General features: G+C 37.3%; 3 protein-coding genes across 5 annotated transcripts in view; all 3 read right to left on the reverse strand.

Moving 5' to 3' along the window:
• Window positions 1-791: 791 nt before the first annotated feature.
• Window positions 792-4,789, reverse strand: eif3g (eukaryotic translation initiation factor 3, subunit G). Its single transcript, XM_039686012.2, has 10 exons — window positions 4,653-4,789; window positions 4,531-4,577; window positions 3,907-3,995; window positions 3,754-3,813; window positions 3,250-3,354; window positions 2,886-3,081; window positions 2,705-2,812; window positions 2,483-2,619; window positions 2,174-2,280; window positions 792-897 (listed from the first exon to the last, which is right to left on the reverse strand). Exons 1-10 carry the CDS (start codon window positions 4,673-4,675, stop codon window positions 882-884), a joined length of 888 nt encoding a protein of 295 aa, XP_039541946.2. The 5' UTR covers window positions 4,676-4,789; the 3' UTR covers window positions 792-881.
• Window positions 4,790-7,351: 2,562 nt separating this feature from the next.
• p2ry11 (purinergic receptor P2Y11) overlaps window positions 7,352-21,217 on the reverse strand; it is a 106,073-nt gene continuing 92,207 nt past the window's right edge. Inside the window, exons 1-3 of one of the 3 annotated variants that reach the window (XM_039686010.2) lie at window positions 11,763-11,850; window positions 10,551-10,660; window positions 7,352-8,524 (exon numbers count right to left, since the gene is read on the reverse strand). In XM_039686010.2, the coding sequence (XP_039541944.1) occupies window positions 7,606-8,524; window positions 10,551-10,561 (930 nt within the window). In that variant the 5' untranslated portion in view covers window positions 10,562-10,660; window positions 11,763-11,850 and the 3' untranslated portion in view covers window positions 7,352-7,605. Of the gene's footprint in view, window positions 8,525-10,550; window positions 10,661-11,762; window positions 11,851-21,217 lie in introns of those variants that run through there. The other 2 variants (XM_089128776.1, XM_089128775.1) reach the window with 2 other exon arrangements.
• ppan (peter pan homolog) lies at window positions 11,546-19,991 on the reverse strand. The gene is made up of 12 exons (XM_039685991.2): window positions 19,812-19,991; window positions 19,505-19,675; window positions 19,333-19,434; window positions 18,011-18,061; window positions 17,643-17,813; window positions 17,399-17,475; window positions 17,111-17,218; window positions 16,804-16,927; window positions 14,831-14,909; window positions 14,621-14,750; window positions 12,614-12,777; window positions 11,546-12,530 (listed from the first exon to the last, which is right to left on the reverse strand). The coding sequence occupies exons 1-12, from the start codon at window positions 19,824-19,826 to the stop codon at window positions 12,094-12,096; spliced, it is 1,629 nt and encodes a 542-aa protein (XP_039541925.2). The 5' UTR covers window positions 19,827-19,991; the 3' UTR covers window positions 11,546-12,093.

Below are 21,217 nucleotides of genomic sequence, written 5' to 3' on the forward strand. Positions count from 1 at the left end.
AAATAATAGTTTTGCAAAACATTACAATTTTATGATGTCCTAAATGCCATGTAGTGCTACTGTCTTGGCTAAGTAAGGAGTTATGGCTACTATTAGCCAAAAACTTCAACCCTGTCACATTTTTAGTATAACAGGGTTGAATGTTTGACACTTCTTAGTAGAGTACTCGGTTGTAGACTTGTTGTATTGTGATGTGAACTGTCAGAAATTATCGATTATGAGATTATTAGGAGTGAGTGTGAAAGGTGGAAAGGGGACACAGAGGCAGGGAAAAAGAAAAAAAATAAGCCATAATAAAGAAATCCATTCTATATGGAAATAATGATCATCACTTCAACCCCGTTATGCTGAGTTCAGCCCTGTTACTTGATAGTTTTCATGAATATTTTCATGATAAGAAGACAAATAAGACCAATGTTTGTTTTGCTGTGTGTAGAATTTACTTTACCGTCTAAAGACGGACTTTACCGATAAAACTGCCGCGTCGCGCTGGAATGTTCTGGATCTGTGACCGGAAGCCTAACTTCTTTGATTTGATTGGTAATTATGAACTGCTGAGGAAAACCACCTCAAAAATCACTTAAATCTTTGTCATCCATATGTCTATGGTGGTTTCAGCCCTGTCTTAAGTGATGTCCACCTTCAGACTGCTATATAGAACATTTAACAAAAGCAGATCTGCATTTCCCTCAGAATTCTTCATTACTTCCCAATTATTTGTAAGAGAATCATTGCAAGTACTCCGAAAACAAGCTGATCAAAGACAAATTAAGGAACATAGCCACAACACATCAGACAACTGGATGTTTTATTATTTGCATTTATTTGAATCACTGCCTTGAGAACAGCTCCAGACCTCCTGGAATATTTCTGGAACTTTCTCAGTTGTTGGAGGGCCTGGAAAAACAAAACATGATCAGATCAGAGAAAACATACCTGCTGCTCGATTTACATTCTAAAGGCCCTGGTATACTTCAAGCGAAATTGAAGTAAAAACAAAAATTTTGTTAGGAGACTTTGAAACAAAAGTTCGCAAAAAGTTCACTCCGACTGGTAAACACCTTCAAACTACCATTGGTCCATGGCGATCACATACTAGGTATGTTTTTGATCTCTATAGAAATCTCTTCAAAAGAAGATATTTTGAAGAATGTCAGAGGCCAGTCGATTGACGGTAGCCACTGACTTCAATAGTAGGAAAAAAAATACTATGGACGTCAACTGGTTGTTCAAAATAGAGCCCGACCGATAAAGGATTTTGAAGGCCGATAGCGATGGGCGATACAAATATTTGTTGGTTTTAAAATCCGATATTCCGATATATCGGCCAATATTTTTAATTTTTTTTATTTCAGAAACACGCAACAAAACATTAACAGATTTCCATAACATTAGTTATTTGTAGTTATTTATGAGTTTTAACTAAAATAATATGATAATGCAGTTTCTTTTATTGTCACAACAGAACAGACTGATGCATTGGCTAGTTTTGTGGTTAGCTAGTCTATGATGAGCCATAATTTAGCAATGGATTACGTCATACTGCAAATTGTAAAACATACATTTTCAATATAACAGGCCAAGCAGAGATGATGCGTCTCATTGATGTAACGCTATTAAAGAAATACTTAAGTTAAAAGGACAGTCAGTCAACTACACGGTAACAACGTAACGTAACTATTACTAGCTAATTCCGCTTCACTCTCGGTTTATTTAACAGCAGCAAACCTGGACATGATAGTCACAAATTTTGTCATGCTTATCTGAGTTAAGAGAACTGATGAGGACGTTCTTTTAATTGTTATTCAAGCAATTTATGTATCATGACCAGCTCAACGAGTGTTGCCAACAGGGACGGTGTAGAGTGCCCTCTGGTGGACAAACTATACAACTCCAACACTCATGAAATGGTTCAAGCGTGTTTCGTCCGTTTTTATTTTATTTTTGAAATATTCATTTATCGGCCATTATAACTGCCGATACCGATAGTTTGGAAAATGCCTAATATCGGCCGATAATATCGGTCTGCCGATATATCGGTCTGGCTCTAGTTCAAAATTATACTTTTGTGTTCAATAGAAGAAACTCATACAGGTTTAGAACAACATGAGGGTGAGTAAATGACGACAACTAATCTCGGTTCCTATAAATGAAGAGTTTCTGGAGCACTCACTTGGCCCATTCCACATTGAGAATGAGATGATCGTATCCAAAGCCCGACACACCCGCGATGGCTCTGGCTGCGTCCTCGCGGCGGTGGAAGCTGATGAAGGCAAAGCCCTGGAGTGACGGGAAAAGAAGTCATATGAATTTCTCCAGAAAAATAACTCACATGTTGTTTCATGTGTTATTAACACATAAAAACAAGTGAGCAATTTGGTTTATTTTTAGGTGAACGATCAAGCCCATGTTCCTGTTTTTCTTCATGAGTAAATGAATCAACTTGGATCTTTTCCTCCTCGTGGTGTTTCACATCTCTCACCTTAGACTGGCCTGTGTTCTTGTCCTTGGCCAGATAGATCCTAGAGATGGAGCCGAAAGGTCTGAAAAGCTCCTGCAGATCCGTCTCCCTGGTGTCCTCGGAAAGGTTGGTCACGCGGATTGTAGCATTATCATCCGCTGCAGAGAAATTACCAACACATTAGCATTAGCCTTCATGACGAAGAACATCAGTGTTGTAGATCTGAATCTCTAACACACACACCTCTGCGGTTAGGCTGCATGGACTCTCCTCTGCGAGTGCCACCGTCCCGCAGGCTGGGGGGAACATACTTCCCAGTCTTGCTTTGAACCGGTTGGGCAGGCTCGGGCTCTAGATATCAAAACAAAATTATTGATTTACATAAAAATAAGAATAATTGACCCCCAAAATATGCTTGACATACCTGTACCCGCTGCCTTCTCCTTTTCTCCCGTGGACAGGCCCAACTGCTCGGCCAGTTCCTTCTGCATTGGACCGAGCGTGTCCTTGTACGGACAGCGAGTGGTCCAGTGATCCCCCTTACAGATACGGCAAGACACGATCTTCTGACCTTTCAGCTTGTTCATTGGGTCCTCATCTTGGTCTTGAGCATTCAAGTCCTGTAAAACAGCAGGGAGAATCACTTCAAGTTGGCGTCGGTACAACAGGGAAGTGAAACGCGTCAAAGGACGAAAAATATATCAGCTCGCACCAAATTAGAGCTGACTTTAAAAACACGTTTCTTAGTAAGGATCAGTGCCAAAAGTGGGAGTTCATCACTATCATACCTCTTTACTGGAGATGAAGGTCATGAAGACGTCATCACTCACGGTAGTGGTGGCAACATTCGGACCTGGTTGATCAAATTCAGAGTTGCCGAATTTCTTCCAGTTCTGTTGGGGAAAAGACAATCAATCTCTCATAAAATCGATTACAAAATGTTTAATAAGGATATATAAATAGGCTCGTCACGATTATTGATTAATCGTCTAATTGTGCAGTTTAAGTTTCAAGAATATAAAATGAATTGTTGTGAAGTACACAAAAGAAACTCGAAGTCTTATTTAAATATTAGTTTCATGCATATTTAAGTAAAACATTCAGGCTCAGTTTATCACGTTAAAAGGCAATTATATTTATATATATATTTTTTTTTTTCAGCTTATAGTAAATTGTTAATCGCAATTATTTGTTTGACAATTAATCATCGGCACAAAATTCATGATATTATATTCCTATCTAGGCCGTGACAGGCCTAGATATGAATATACTAAAGACAAATGAAGACATACCTTCCTCCTGGCGACTGCTTTGGAGGCCTTCCGTGTCTCAATTTTAAACGTCCTGATAATCTGTCCAGAGGAGCAACGGACAAATATGAAACCTGATTTTCCTGACACCTTTACACAAGTACTATATAATATAAATACTATAAAACTACTGACCTTAAACTTCTGGCCATCTTCATCTATCTTGTATTCTGTGGCGGTCTTGATGTTACCTTTGACGGTCTCTTTTGGCGAAGGAAGTGAACCTGTTGAGATATATTTTATATGAACTGATCTCTTATAGATGCGTTACTATGGTTATTAAGTTCACAAGGCAGGAACAGCATGCTATCTAATACAAATACTATTTTATAATCATAATTCTTGTATTTTTACACTTGTATGACCTCATATTAATTGACAGCATGGAATATTAACATGTTTAGTGTTGTCACATATCCAAGTAGTGTAAAAAAAAGCCTCTTTGCATCTATTTTTTACTCCATTTGCCTAATTGTCACGACTGACAAGTAAACATTATAGTAGAGTACATTGAACAGTGCTATTTAATATGGCAAATAAGTACAGTGACATATAACGTTAGTAGCCACCGTCCACAACACCAGCTGACTTCTTCAGTGGGCACTTCCTGTACTTTCACAATAATCTGAGTGTTTCTATATCTGTAAAGCATGCTCTCATATGGCTTCATCGTGTAATGAGTGTATTTTAATGAAAGAGTGTGTGTTAAACACGTGTGTGTGATGATATTTAAGCGGAGGCTGCGCTGCGGCCTCGTACCTTCATCTCCCTCCTCCTCCACCTGATCAGCCCAGCTCGGCTTTGAGCTGTCGAAAAACACAAGTCATTAGACGCCTATTGAACAGGAATAAGAGTCTGTAAAAACGATATGAAAAACTTACTCGTCGAATTCGATCGACGGCATCTTTACGGGTAGCCTCGAGAGGAAGCGTTTCGCGGGACAGTGAGCGAGCGGTCGACGAGAGCACGCGCTGCGCTACAGCGACCCCTGTGCGCGCGGAGGACGACTGCAGGCGTGAGGGGGGAGGGGAGAGAAGATAAATTGTGCTAAAATCATAGACAGTAAAGGCTAAAATTAGCAGTTTCCCCCCCCCCCCCCCTCTTCCTCTTGGTAAACCAGGTATTCTTCTAATTATATTTCATCCATCTACGTAGGGACATAAGAAAATGCCTTATGTTGCCTCAAAAATTTAATAGCAACCACAACTTTTCGGTAAAACTTTACAGGTTCGATAACTTACTAGTTAAAACGAACCCTAAGCTAACGTTAACAAAGATGAACAAATACAGTAACAAATGTATTGCTCATGGTTAGTTCATGTTAGTTAATACATGAACTAATGTTAAATAACGAACCTTAATGTAAAGTGTTACCAACTTTTCCTATGAAATGCATAAACACTATGGTAAGCTTAGCTTCAGAGCTTCACATGTGTTGCTGAACAGCAAATATTTTCTCTAAAGCTGCTTTAGCTGGAATATTTTCTCTAAAGCTACTTTATCCCTCTGGGCTTCTTCGTAAATAGCTTCCTCCCGGTCAAAAATGGACGAAGCCTTAAAATTTAACTTTACTTTTTCCCAGGATAACCATTCAAATATATTTTTGTTCTATAGCCTAATATTTTCTGATTATTATTTAGAATTTTTAGTTTTTCATGATACTTTGCCTTAATTATATAATTTTATGAGCTATATTTTCAATTAGAATTAATATATATATATATATATATATATATATATCAATAAATGCAACAAAATAGAGTGCCAGCTTAATTAAAAAAATGTACCAATGTACCAAAAAAATTAACAACATTTTTAAATAAGTATCAGGTGTTGCATTATGATTACAATCAAACTATAGCATTTGGTTAGAAAGAGAACACAATGCAAAGATTTTTGTTACTCAGTATTTGATCATTCAAAAAATTGAACAAAAAAGGGATGGTTAGTGATAATTCAAAACACTTTATACAGACATTTTGCAATAAATTGGTATTTTTATTAATTTAAATTCAATAAGTAATAAAAACTTCAGAAGGGAACAGCAATTATGATCGAACAGAAACATAAAATCTCTCTGTGTGTGTGATGCATTTGAGCGAGAGTCTCTTTTGTATTTTTTTTATATTTATTTTTGCATATTATCAAAATTTGCTGTTGCAGTCTTACCAGTGAATCTCTCTCTCTCTCTCTCTCTCTCTCTCTCTCTCTCTCTCTCTCTCTCTCTGTGTGTGTGTGTGTTGCATTTGAGAGCCTCTTTTTTTATTTATTATTATTTTTATTTATTTATTTTTGCATATTGTCAAAATTTGCTGTTGTAGTATTACCAGTGAATCTCTCTCTCTCTCTTTCTCTGTATGTATGTGTGTGTGTGTGTGTGTGTGCATTTGAGCAAGATTTTTTTTCACTTGATTTTATTTTGCATATTCTACAAATTTGCTGTTGCAGTCTTGCCAGTTTATCTGTGTATGTGTGTGTGTGTGTGTGTGTGTGTGTGTGGAGTCTTATTTGCACTCTTGATGTTTTAGAGCGTCACCCCTTCATTACTGTACACTTTTTTTTCTGCACAGTTGCTGATCTGTAGCTTGTACCACCAAAGGTTTCTCTGAGTTTTCCTGTTTTTTCGTATTTCCCATTCATTTCCTATGTCGGTAATTTTTGACCGGGAAGAAGCTAAGTGTGACTTTTTTTTTTTTAATCGACCCTTTAACAAATCAGAATCATCTCCTTGATTTTTTTGTGTGTTCATATAGGTAATACAACAAAATTCACCAAGTTTCAGCCCCATCCGATGTAAATGTTTTCGGTCATTTTCGGATGAAGAAGTCCAGAGGGTTAATATGATATATTTTGGGAAATTGGCTATACACACTTGACTTAACCCTGCAAAAGCCTGACAATATGAAATAATAGTCAGATTATTGATCTTATAGACAAACTATAAAATGAAAAAAGGGATTGCTTGTTATATTGTTGAGCATATTTAATCCATTAGTATACAAATACTAATCTTATAGATTATATTTAAATGCCTATTTTTATGATTCAAAGCATTGAAAAAATACAATGCAATGCAATATGGTTACGAGATGATCAAATATTTTTGTGCATAAATTGTTCCTCAAAAGGCTGATTTTTGATACCCTCATTTTAACATGTTTTATTTATTTTTAAATGGATAGTCAAGTAAACCTAATTTGCTTCATTCCAGTAAGTGTTCACTAAGAATATAAAAGTTATTTCTATGTTTACATTATAAAAATCATTGTATGCGTGTTTCGCAATCTGAAGGGGGACGTTTTTAGATCTATACTAAAACTTTAAGACGCCAGAAGTCATGTAGTGGATTATGAGTGTACAGGTTTTTCAGGAAAGTCACATTTGCATATTATATATAATACAGGAAGCTTTTAAGGTTCACTTGAGTTAAACAATATTAGTTGTGAAGTCCAATGAGAGTAATATATTAAATGGCAATGTACTGCAATATTATTGGAGCTCAATAAACCCCAAATTATTAAATAAGAAGTTATTTTCTGGGTAATTTAATGCTATAATTTATGTATAACACTTTGTGTCATCTCTTAAATATCTTTAATTGTTATTTTTTTTGCAGTTTCAAACACATATCAAGCATTTTAATTGTCAGTAACAGTCAGAAATGTTCTTATTTGCATACAAATACACATTTTTTAATAGAAAAATAACTCAAGGACATGTTTCTCATTCATCTATGTGGTTTGTGGTTTTCAGACGTTCGAGCACAGAGTACAAGCTGAAAATCGTCATCCAGGATGTCACTGCGTGAGATTTTGGCAAAAGATATAATGAAGGTTAGTCATCCGAGCTCCTTCCACAGCAAGTTGTCCGTATGCTGTCAAACACAGCCATGTACAAGAGCGGATGTAAGCACATGTTCAGGGTGGTCAGGCCTTTTGACACTTGATATGAATTATACACCAAGAGTTTGGTGCGTTTCACTGACTTCAGATACTCGTGGTACGTCTGCAGAACGTGATAGGGCACAAATGACGTGGCGTAAAGGATGCAGACCAGAGAGACCAACAGAGCTACTTTCCTCTTCTCCAGAGCGGTTATGTTTTTATTTTTCAGAATGGTCCAAATCACACCCAAATAAGACCCAAAGGTAACTACCATAGGAATCAAGCAGCCTACGACCATAAGAGATAGCTTGTACTTAAAGTGGGAATTTTGCAGGCTTTCATCATGGCATGAGACACAGAGAGTGTGGTTTGCTTTCAATTCGATTCCAGCAAATTTGAAGACCGGTGATGAAGCGACGATCACGATGGACCACGTAAGCACGCTTGCGATCTTTGCGTGTTTAGGAAGCACGTAGCTCCGGGTGAAGAACGGGTAAACTATTGCGACAAATCTGTTGACGCTGATGCACATGATGAAGAATATGCTGGCGTAGAGGTTGCAGTTGAAGAGGAAGCGTTCGATTTTGCATGCAGCATCCCCAAAGGACCAGTTCTTATTTTTGGCATAGTAAATGATGAGCAAGGGCAAGGTCAGGACGTAAAGAATGTCACAGATGGCCAGGTTACAGGAGAAAACTACTCCACTGTGCCAGTTCTGCCTCTCTTTGGTCGCCAGGAGCCACAGGGCAAACACGTTCCCCAGCAGAGCCACACACATCTGAACGCCATACATGGGGGGGAGGAGGAGGACTTGAAAGTTGTACATATATTCTGAACTGTTGCTCATTGTCTCTGGTGTTCTCTGACCCCTAAAAATACAAACAGAGTTGGTAGTGTCACTAAATAACGTATTATTTTTTACAATGGAAATGAATAAATTAGGGCTGTCAAATGATTAATCGCATCCAAAATAAAAGTTTGTGTTTACATAATATATGTGGGTGCACCATGTATAATTATTTTATATATATATATATATAAATACACACACATGCTTGTATATATTTAAGAAATATTTTCACGTATATACTGTATATATATTTATATATAATTTATATATATATAAATATAAATATTTTATATATAAATCATATTTTTTTTCTTAAATATACATGCATGTGTGTGTATTTATACTGTATATATACAAAATAATTATACACGGTGCACCCACATATATTATGTAAACACAAACTTTTATTTTGGATGCGATTAATTGCGATTAATCGTTTGACAGCCCTAGAATAAATCAAAAACTTACTTAAAGGCACACCATGTAATTTTTTCACCACTAGAGGTTGTTTATTCAAAAACAAAGGCGTGGCTTGATGACGCCTTGATTTCAGGGAATCGTAGATAGAGTTATTGTCTTGTTACAGCCGGTGCAAAATACAACGGCGCTCAAGCAGAAATCATATTCATAGATGACCGGTTGTAAGAGCCATAGAGTGCCGAAGTGATGACGTCACTTTGTAGGACAACTCGGAAGCTAGCGGCGCATGGGTTCCCTAGATCGAAAAGCTATACATTTTCCCCATAGATTTTTGGAAAATCGCAAAAAACAAACAAAGTTGTGACCCTCACACGTTTTGTCTATCAAGATAATCTTTACAAGTTAATCAATAATTTATACATTTCGAAGCATATATAAAGTTTTTTAAAAACACAAGCAGACAAAATAAAGTTTAAAAAAACCACAAGCAGGTTATAACTGGTGTGTTTTATGTCAGAGATCAAAACATGAAAATATCTAGAGGCTTTGTTCACCACAGACCTTATTTCAGGTGATCTAGCAAAAACACATTCAAAAAACCCATAGACTTTAGTGCGAGGGAACCGGAAGTGCTAAAATGCAAACTCACTTCCGCGTTTTGGCCTACAAAGTGATGTCATAACTTCGGCAGTCTATTTCACTTCCGCGTTTTGGCCTACAAAGTGACATCATAACTTTGGCAGTCTATTTCACTTCCGCGTTTTGGCCTACAAAGTGATATCATAACTTCGGCAGTCTATTATGCTCTATAATTTGTTGTAGTTCCACTGTTGGCCACTGGGTGGAATGTTGGATTAATAGGTACAGCATGTATTAAAGATTTATTAACGTTATGAAAGCCGTTGGAGCAGAACGAGGCCGCGCAAGATTTAAACAAAAATACTAACATTTTGAAAGCCTACATGTAATTGATATGCCACGCACGGACATGGTCCGTGTCCTGTTAAAACTGCTTATTTCTCTGGATTTGAACTCTCTTAGAAACATTTGGGATAATGTAAGTGCACAAATCGACGAAATATATAATATTGTTCTAGTGTTTTTTTGGACATTTTGATCCAAAAATCTCACATAGCGTGCCTTTAAGCTAGACAATGACTTTCTTTTAGAGTTGCTGTACAGCCAAAACTATATTTGTTGCATTAACCCTTGAGCGTTTAAAAATTTTGGTCTAATTTTAAAGCAGACCCATGGCAGATTATTGGTGAAATAAAAAACAAAACAAAAAGGTGAAACAAAAAAAAAGTTATAGAGGTTTAAATTTATGAAAATGATTTATCAACACACACACAATTATAGCTGCATAATTTATCCAATTGGCTCTATAATATGCAGAAGCAAAAAACAGGAATGAAGAGTATTTGCTTTAATGGCCAAACCTGAAAAAAAAAAAATGGCACAATATGTTTTTTTTAAACTAGTTTAAAATCTGCCAACAGAATGAAAGCCCCATTAACAAATATTGCATCATTTTATAGTTAAATGGCCCTAGGAAACAATTTCAATAAGGGCATCTTTAAAGGGATAGTTCACTTTGAACTTAATTTTGGTATGTTTTAGCTTACCTCAAGGGCATCCAAGATGTAGGTGTCTTTGTTTCCACAGTTTTTTCAACTTTGATATTTTTAGGTCAAACCCTTCGTGTCTGTCAATAATGGAGGTCTATGGTCACCACCTCAAAGAGCATGCACAGAGAAGTCCAAATTTAACATGATTTAATGACTCATAAATGTAAGTACACATTGATGGCCTAAGACACGAAACAAAACTTGTAAAGTTGCTTTGAAATATGTATTGTAGAAAGAGCTATATATACAGGTGACGACCAGTTATTTGACAAAAACTTGTGAATCTGAGCAGTGTCTACACTGTAAAAAAAATATATGATTGATGTTAACATGTTTTTACATTGCTTTAACTCCATATCAAAAAAAGTCAAGCAATTTAAAACTTAAGTTATTAGGTTATGAAATGAACTAACAATAATACCGTTACAGTATTTAACTTGATTGTGTATCTCTACAATTTTTAAGATTTCAAGTTGTATAACAGAACAATAATTTTCCATTCGCTACCTTGTTTATGATTCAACTCTTTATCCGATTGTAGTTTTTTGTACCATGCATTTTTTCAAAATGATTTGTTAAAGCCAACAAAATACTTTTACATAATCAACATTACACCTTGAAATTTAGCTTAGTTTATAAAAGATGCAATGATTAAAAAAAGACAAATCACTACCTGCTTGTTCCTGTAATTCAGATACACGTGCCCTGCGGTTAGCCAAGTGTAATGACTAAAAACAGCTCAACCCGTGCACTGCAAAACACGTCTTTTCAGCACATGCCAAACGCCGTTTATGACGAGATGGAAAATATATCTGCATTGCTTTGTTTCTAATGTTATTTGTTTTAATATACAAGTTAATTAATTTAATAATTTGCAAACTCCAAAACAATATTTCACCATATTTGGAAACATACGACTAAGAAATCTTTCACTAAATAAGACTAAGCACATATACCTTAATGTATTCAAACCAATAAATCCACAAGAAAAGTTATACATCAATTACCCTTTATTCAACTGACACATGTATAACATGTTAATACAACGTAACAGCTATTTGTACTGAGCACATATACACGAGGAACACAACAGAAACAAGCCTTGCTTTTATATTATCCTCTGCAGTTTTTTATTGTATCGAATAGTGTATAAACATAATTAAAAAAATGAAAATTTGATTAAAAATCAAACAAGCTGGTAAAACTTACCAAGCAAGTTACTCCGACAATCTCTCTTGAAACGGTGTCAAACTTCCTGTCTCTTGCAAAGGGTGCACTTTTTTTAGAGAACAATGTGTGAAACTCAGACAAGCACAGACAAGCACACTAGAGTGCTTGAGTGACACTATAAAGAATATGAACGACCCCCAACAAAAGCTGCATGGCGGTTTGAAAATTTATTGGCAATTGCATCCAAATCTATGAACATTTATACAAGGCACAAGTCTGACATCACACTGAAGTTTGCATGGAAATGATGCATCAGAATTGACGCATCAGTGAAGCAACAGTCCCACCTTCTGGTTCATTTTCGTTTCCTTTAGCTTTTTCCTTTTTTGTGTCTGAAGTCCTTTTTTCCTCCAGCGCCTTTCTGGTGTTTCACACCAGCACGTCCTTTAAATGTTTTCTGCCCGCCGTACTTCTTCCCAGCTTCTCCTTTTTTCGGCCCTGCAAATCTATTGCCCTTTCCCCCTTTTGTACCAAACCTCTTGCCTCCTTCGCTCTTCCTAAACCTGTTTTTCCCCTCTAGCCCTTTTCTATCCCCAAACCGCTGCCCACCAGCTTTTCTATCCCCAAACCGCTGCCCACCAGCTTTTCTATCCCCAAAACGCTGCCCACCAGCTTTCTTTCCCCTATCAGGCGACTTAAAACTCTTCCTGTCTTGGGGAGGGCCCTTCCCCGGTGACAGCTTCCTCTTCTTGAAGGGTTTCGGTGAGTTTCCGGGGCCACGCTTCCTTTTTGCACCAGGAAACATGTCTGAGATGGAGTCAAAGAAGAAAATTACCACCACTGCAAATAATAAGAGTAAAACTTTCAAGTAATTGGGTGTGAAATGATACCTTCATCTGGTTCCTCCCCTACAGCCTGTCTGTAATAATCTGCTTCGTCCTCAGACTCCTCGGCTGGAGGCTTGTCCTCCTGGTTCCCAGGATCCTCCACTTCATCATCAGACACCTGCCCTCCCTGCTGCCCCTTTCTCTTGATTCCCTCCAAGCTCCTTTTCCTTTAAGAAATTAAATACTTTTAGGACCAAGTACTATATAATTAACATGAAGATGCCATATTTACCATAGATATAATATTGTTTACAGCTGTTCACTGTCCCAATTACAGTAAGCGGCGTTACGTTTCTGACACGTACCCCAAGTGGTTGACCAATCACAATTGACTGGGCCAACCAACCACATCAATTTGACCCAATTTTTGGCCAAGAGTTAGTTTTTTTGGACTAAGTGTGACCAGAGGGACTCCGGAACATCACACTTGATAGTAATAGCATATTGTAAAACAAATGCACTGAAAATAAAGGAAACTTTCATAATTAGTCTTGTACTGTATAGAAACAATTTTAACCATCACATTTGATCTAAAATTAATCAAAATCACTATCTGTATCTGACAGGACAGTTAAGATTGTAAGCTACCTTACCTCAGGCTTGCTTTCCGACGTGCAGTTCATTGTTCGGCAGTGAGTCCAGTTATCAAACTCGCGGTGTAAAATACTTTAAAAACAATTCTGCCCTAGTTCGCTGCTTCACTACCATAGTACGATGCATCGTTGGAGAAATCAACTAGCTAGTCACGACTGTTTCCCGAAACCCACTGTCGCAAAGTATCATTCAACCACGTTGGTTTCGCACGTGGTGGAGTAATAACTACTAGGGATGGGCAACGATTAATCGCATCCAAAATAAAAGTTTGTGTTTACATAATATATGTGCGTAGTGTAGTGTGTAATTAATTTGTATATATAAATACTAACACGTGCATGTATATATTTAAGAAATATGTGCATGCATATAATTTATATATATTTATTCACAATTAATATTATATATAAATATAAATATTTGATGGTAAATGGATAGCATTTTGGATGCGATTAATCGTTGCCCATCCCTAACACTACGCATTGTCACTCGTTCTCTCTCGCGTGCACAGACACACTCGGTATGGCTCGCGCACTTTCGAGCGCGCTCTTCGTCTCTTTTGTGCACTGTCGCTCGCGCACAGACACACTCGGTCTCTCTCGCGCACTGGGGCTCATACAGGCACGTGATCAGACAGTGGTTTACAGAGCGCTAGATTGGCTATGTAAAAAAAAAACCCTTTGAAACGGAACGACGCATTTTAAATATCGCTCGATCACGCGAATTACGCGGGAAGCCAAAATCGCGATCGTTATTAAAATTCGATTAATCGTGCAGCCCTAATTCTTTGTATATAAATTACAGACGTCATCTGAGGACTATTTCTAATTGTTCTCAGTTATTTTGCTTTATTACCAGACTCAATTTTTGGCTTGTTCTTACAAAGTAGAGCACGTTCACACATGCATGCGCACTATTCAAAATCGGCACTTTAAATCTTTTGAAAAACGAAAAGACGTAAATTACATTTGTATGAATTCTAAATAAAAGGCACCAGTTGTACTGAATGTCAGCTTGCTTATTTTACTCAAGATAAGGAATTATTACGTCCAAATCTCTAACCACAGGTCAAGAGCTGTCGTTCAAACCACACAACTTAGCGATGCTGTTTGCGAATGTCCGTTGGAACGATGGTTTCGGGAAACACCGACTCGTTGAACTATGCAGATAACGACGGAACTTGCGACCATAGTTGGCTAACGATGCTTTCGGGAAACGCACCCCAGACTAGCTGTCAGGCATCAGCATTAGGAATGATGATTGTCTTATTTTTAGCACTGAAAAGTTTAAAGAGATATAGCGGGTAAATAAATACTGGCCACGGCCACGATCCGTGGTGAGGGGTTTTCATGCCTGCCTGTTAGCACAAGACTGCACCAGATCTAGCGATTCATCACCACCACGGATGATACTCACTTATTCTGGTCACGTTTTTCTTTTTTTAGAGCAACGTTCTGTTCTTGTTTTCTCTTCCGCTCTGCTTTCTCTTTCAGACGGGCCTCCTTCCTGTTCAGCATCTCCTGAAGCTCCTCCTCTGTTTTTGAGACTGCAGACAGATCACAGCTTAGGTTTTATTTCAGTCTACGTTTGGTTTCTAGACGGTCTCTTACACAAAGCTATACTTACTTGTGGAATGATAAAGCACATTTCCTTCTCCCATGCCTTCTAATATCTTCACCAGCTGTAGAGTCATTCTGGGGCCAATCTATGGCAGAACAGACACCCATCATGTTCCAAACCCAAGTGAACAGCCAAATCAGGCAGCGTTTTAAAGGGTTAGTGGAGAATTAAATGAATGCATATAATAGCCTAAATGAGAACTGCAGGGGAGACGCGCTTGATTCCTGCCGGTTCCATAGTGAGAGCGGCGAGGCCAGAGACATTTAGGGCGCAGCGGCGTATTAAATATATTATAAATACTTTTTCAGCGTGAGAAATACAATGTGTGGCGAGAGTACGTGAAAAAAAGTGACTGTCACGCTCAATGAGTGACACTTGAGAGCCCTGTGCACGCTTCAATCCATTGCGGTGAGGCTCTCTTTTTGTTACCGTGAAATCGAAACAAACATGTCTGTGCTTGATAACCACTAATAAACAATCGGTTTTGATGAGGGAAAAAAAACCTGACACAAAAGTTCTGCTACTGGACCATTAAAGTGCATGCGTGTAACAGTCGGGTATATTCTCGCTACTAGCAACTAGGGGTGTGCAAAAAAAATCGATTCACATTTGAATCGCGATTCAATCTTTACCGATTCAGAATTGATTCATAGAATTCCAAAAATCGATTCATAGGCTATATTTTTTAATGGCGTGCAGGGGCGGAGTGGCAATCGGGTAAGTCGGGACTTTTACCGGTGGTCCGGTAGTGTTTCTATGGTTTCGAGGCTGCGAGGGCCGGTCTGATAAATAGTTATTGCAAGTTCTTGCAGCCACTCTGCTCAACCAGTAAATAAATGCATCGATCCGCAGATCTTATGTTTGAGTTCTGTAGATCTTTTGCCAAGCGTGTCAGAGGTTACGGGTTCTAAACCGCACTCGTATAGTTTTTTCTCTCTCTCATCAAAACTGAATATGTTCATCACGTTTGTGTGCATTTTATTTTGTGATTTCACCGGAGTCTCCACAACGGCGATAGATTGAAGCGCGCGTCCGAGAGAAGACTGCGTGAGCCACAGAGAACACTGTATCCATGACACTGATTGCAGCGGACACGAGCGCTCAGCTTGATTTCAAAAACAACAGGTCTCTTATTTAATAGCGAACTAAATGAATGCTCTGCTAGTTAACTGGAGATACCCGCAAATTACGCGCCTATGAACGACTTCACTGGATGTAAACAAATCAATCTAACCATAGATGTTACCAGTAGCGGTGGCTTTTTTAAATCTATTTAAAATATTTTCGCAAGGGTTCTGAAATTAGTATATATTTTTAGGAAGTTCAATGTGCCCAGTCGAGTTCACATTTCAACAGTCAACCTGGTAGCTGAAGTAGGCCTACTCCTTAAACCACATTTAGCATAATTGTTTGTTTGATCTGACTACAGCACTTTAAAGCTAAATGTAAAAGCTTTTTATTTAAGTTTTATTTTAAACTTGAATTAAATGTATTTAAAAGCTGGCCAAAGCTTGGCACTTCGCACTTTTTAGTTGCAAAAGCTTTTATTTTTGTATGAAGACATATAAAGTTATATCAAACTTTTCTTTTAAATTATGTCTACTGCAATCAATCACATAGGAAAAAGTAAACTACATTTATATAGACCTGCGAATCGTTTTTTGAATCGAGAATCGTTTTTGAATCGAAAATCGATTTTGAATCGAATCCCGAGACAAAAAAAATCGGTATCGAATCGTGACATTTTCTGAATCGTGCACCCCTACTAGCAACATATATTAGATCTCATTAAATGACAAGTTAAACACAAAGCCAGGATATTATTTAATATAACTCAGATTGTTTTCGGCTGAAAGAAGAAAGTCATATACATCTAGGATGGCTTGAGAAGGAGTAAATTATGGGACAATTTTCAGGTGAACTAACCCTTTAAGATATCACAAGCAACTTGACTAATGGCTTTTAAAGAGTTTCCTCACCTCAGTTAAGCGAACCGCACTCTGCTGGGAAGCCATGTTCCCACGACCCGAGTACACCTGAGGAAGCTCCGTGATGTTGTGATCCCCGTCCTGCTCGGCCTCGCTCTCGGAAAGGTTGACGCCTCTGAAAAGTGCAATGGACAACGAAAGTGTAACTCATAAAACCACTTACTTTAATTACAAATGTAAGCATGACGCTGGTGCATCAGAACGTTTACTTTGAAGCATCACTGTTCCATCAATTATAATACATTTCATCATATGCATCAAATTATGCCAATGATCTCCAAGCTCTTGGAAGACTAACTTCATGAGGAGCTCACTGATGTCCTCCAGCTTGCTCATGTTGGGGAACTTCTCCTGCATGAGCTTCTTCACCCCTCGACTCATGCCCACAGGAACCACCTTCAAGCTACTGCGGAAGGACACGGAAAGCGTTAGGAGACATCGTAACACGCCTCACAAGATAGCGCTCGTTTTAGGGTGCATCAGTGCGTTTACTTTGAAAACAATCACAGGAAAGTCATGTTTCAAATTTTCATCATGTGCACATTGACATTGTTACAAAAAAAAAACACAAATCCAGGCTACTTACTAATGACGAAACTCCACCTCCTGAGACACCGGATCGTAATTTAACAGCACGCATCTTTTGATGCAGTTGAGGTTGAGCTGAGAGATAAGATTTTAATGATTAAAACAAGCATGACACCTTTATATTACGTCACCACTAATAAGACAAAAATATCAGCTGGTTGTACACTTCACAGATCTCAGAAGACTATACTTTCATCATGATGAGTTAAGAAACGTTTTCCAGCTGTGAGCGAGCGAGTTACCTTGTGTACGTTGATCGAGGGGAACATGTTCTGGAACATGGTGGCCATCAGCTTGACATGCATGCCCTCTATGCCAAAATTATTCAGCACTAGCAAAGGATGATGGGTAAACTGCTGGTCATGCATCCTGTGCCTCTTTAAAGATGAAACTACATCTCTGATGAGCGTGTACTGGAACAAAGAGACCATTTGCTTTTACGACAAATTAATTTAGAAGAGCATTCGTAATGCGTTGAAAGTGAGACTAGAAACACATCAGTACGTTTACTTTGAAAAGAAATCACTCAACAGTCAAAATACTGACTAAAATGTCATCATCTGTGCTCTCGAATATGAGAAACCAAACCAAAGATAGTGCATTTATATACCTTTGCGACACGGAAATATAACGTTGGACCTTTGGGAAGCCGAGCAAGCCTCTGTGAAGAAAGAGAGAGCCATTACTTCACAGTTTGTCTCAAAAAGACTGAGAAAATGATCCATCCATGAACTTTGAAACAGCAAAAGAGACATTTACCTTATGTAGGAAGTAGGGATGTACCGATCTGAAAATTTTAGCCGATACCGATAATTCTTTATATTTGAAAGCCGATAACCGATATATCGGCTGATAAACTTAAATCCAAATTTGTATCTAATTTTAAGAGCCTGATAACAAAAACAAAAGTCTCACAATTAAATCCATGTCCCAAGCGCGCAATTATAATGATGTTCTCATTATAGTGTTGTATAACCGATATGACAGATTTGCGCTGTACATGTTGTACCGAATTTCCATTTTTTGAAGAAATTTCTATCATATTTCAAGATATAAAACATAAACAGTGCTCAACGAGTGTCTCAGCTGAAGGGAATAATGCATTATTTATCGGCTTTAATATATCGGCCACATTTTCTTACCAGGCCGATAACGATAACATTAAAAATGAACATATATCAGCCTAGTAGGAAAGCCTTACTATATAATTAATTAACCTACAAAATCATAGCCTCTAGTACCTCATTGCTTTTATTATCATTTTAAAAAACATTCCTGTAGCTCAAAAATTAGAGCATGGCATCAGCAATGCCAAGTCACAATGTAACAGAAGTACCAATATATGTTTGTGACATTCAGATTTAAGTGAAACAAATTAAAACTTTAGGGCAGGGTTATGTGTGTTGTTGATTTGATGGTGTAATATCTTCAAGGGTTAGTTCCCAAAAATGAGACTTCAGTCATCATCTACTCACCCTAAATTTGTTCCAAACCTGTATAAACTTCTCTCTTCTGCTGAACACAAAAGAAGGTATACTGAAGAATGTCATAACCAAACAGTTGATGAACCCCACTGGTTTCAATAGTTGTTGTTTTTTTGTCCATACTATGGAAATCAATGGGGACCATCAACTGTTTGGTTTCCCATATTCTTAAAAATATCTTCTTTTGAGTTCATACAGGTTTGGAACAACATGAGGGTGAGTCAATGATGACTGAAGTTTCATTTTTGGGTGAACTATCCCTTTATTGCAAGGCAAGCTTGTAGTCAATTGTAAGATGGGGGAGGAGCTGACTGACAGATATTATTCTGGGTTGACATTTTGTAAAAAAAAAAGAAAAGTATAGACATAACTATTTTTCACAACAAGAGTAAATATATGCATTCAGAAAATAGAGTGACTTTTGGCCTCATAATGCAAATATACTCACCATGTTTACACTATTTTCTGTTTTGGTAAATATGGAGAAGTGACTGATTCCTAAAGGTCCGGCCACAGCAACAAAATCTTTCAAGATGTTTTTCTTCCGCACCTGCAAACATGTCATCGGTTTCAGTGTATGGTCCTGAGACATTGAATACTCGGAGTTATCGGAGGTTCACCTTCAGAGATCTGGCAGTGAAAGGCTCCATGACTCGTCTCATGTCCAACACCAGCTGGCCGACATTCTTGCCGATCTGACCCCGTTGAAACACGAAGGTGTGCGGCACAGTAGAGTAAGACTCCTCCGCCAGGACGCTGGCAGCCTCGCGGGCTTTCTTCTGGTTCTTAGTCTATGAGATATAAACAGAAGTGTAACAAATAACTATTCTATTTATTTTACCGTCTTTTAGAGACACTGCACAGATAAAGACAGGCTGACTAGCCTCATAGTCTAGCGTTACCTCTAGAAGCAAGTTAAACACATACCTTTGTTTTCCCCATTTTTTGTAGAGCAGTACAACTTTTCCAAACTGAGAGTGGAAACCTGAACTTGACTTAAAATATCTAATAAAATATCTCACATGTCTTGTTAACTAGAGTCCATCTTGAAATTAAAAATCCTGGAGCTATGCTGTTAACCATGTGGCGTGCTTGCGCATGCGCAGAATGAGTGTCCTGCACGCGGTGCGCACGATACTTGTTTGATTTACATGCGCCGTCTCTCGGATGGGATGAATTACTACACACACCTGCATTGGTAGGTTTAAAGAGTCAGATGATCCAAAAATGAAAATTTAGTGGGAAAAAAATATTATGGATGTTACGGAGGCGTATTGCATTCACTTGAAGAAAAAAAATCTACTCTGTTTTTCTGAATTAACGAGTTAATTTTTCATGAGAAAAAAAAATTGCTCTGTTTTTCTGAATTGAGTTAATTTTTCATGAGAAAAAAAAATGTGCTCTGTTTTTCTGAATTAACGAGTTAATTTTTCATGAGAAAATTTTTTTTGCTCTGTTTTTCTGAATTAATGAGTTAATTTTTCATGAGAAAAAAAAAATTTGCTCTGTTTTTCTCAATTAACGAGTTCATTTTTCATGAGAAATTTTTTTTTTGCTCTGTTTTTCTGAATTAATGAGTTAATTTTTAATGGAATTTTTTTTGCTCTGTTTTTCTGAATTAATTCAGAAAAACAGCAAAAATAAATTTTCTCATGAAAAATTAACTCATTATTTCAGAAAAAACAGAGCAAAAACTTTTTTTCTCAAGAAAAACTAACTCATTAATTCAGAAAAACAGAGCAACATTTTTTTCTCATGAAAAATTAACTCATTAATTCAGAAAAACAGAGCAAAAACTTTTTTTCTCATGAAAAATTAACTCATTAATTCAGAAAAACAGAGCAAAATTTTTTTCTCATGAAAAATTAACTCATTAATTCAGAAAAACAGGGCAACAACTTTTTTTCTCATGAAAAATTAACTCATTAATTCAGAAAAACAGAGCAAAATTTTTTTTCTCATGAAAAATTAACTCGTTAATTCAGAAAAACAGAGCAAATTTTTTTTCTCATGAAAAATTAACTCATTAATTCAGAAAAACTAAGCAATTTTTTTTCTCATGAAAAATTAACTCGTTAATCCATAAAAAACAGAGTAGATTTTTTTTCTTCAAGTGAATGCAATACGCCTCCGTAGGATGTTATACACTGTCAAACATTCTTTAAAATATATGTTGAGAAAGAAACTCAAACAGGTTTAGAACAAACTTGAGTGTGAGTAAATGATGACAGCTTTCATTTTTGGGTGAACCATGCTTGATTATTAAGGAAATATCCACTGCTAATCCCAGATTACTCTTCTTAATTCTCAATGAATCCCTCTATTGATCTGAT

The sequence above is a fragment of the Pimephales promelas genome, chromosome 3 (assembly GCF_988280905.1).
Source record: "Pimephales promelas chromosome 3, fPimPro1.hap1.1, whole genome shotgun sequence".
In the NCBI taxonomy this organism is placed as follows: domain Eukaryota; kingdom Metazoa; phylum Chordata; class Actinopteri; order Cypriniformes; family Leuciscidae; genus Pimephales; species Pimephales promelas.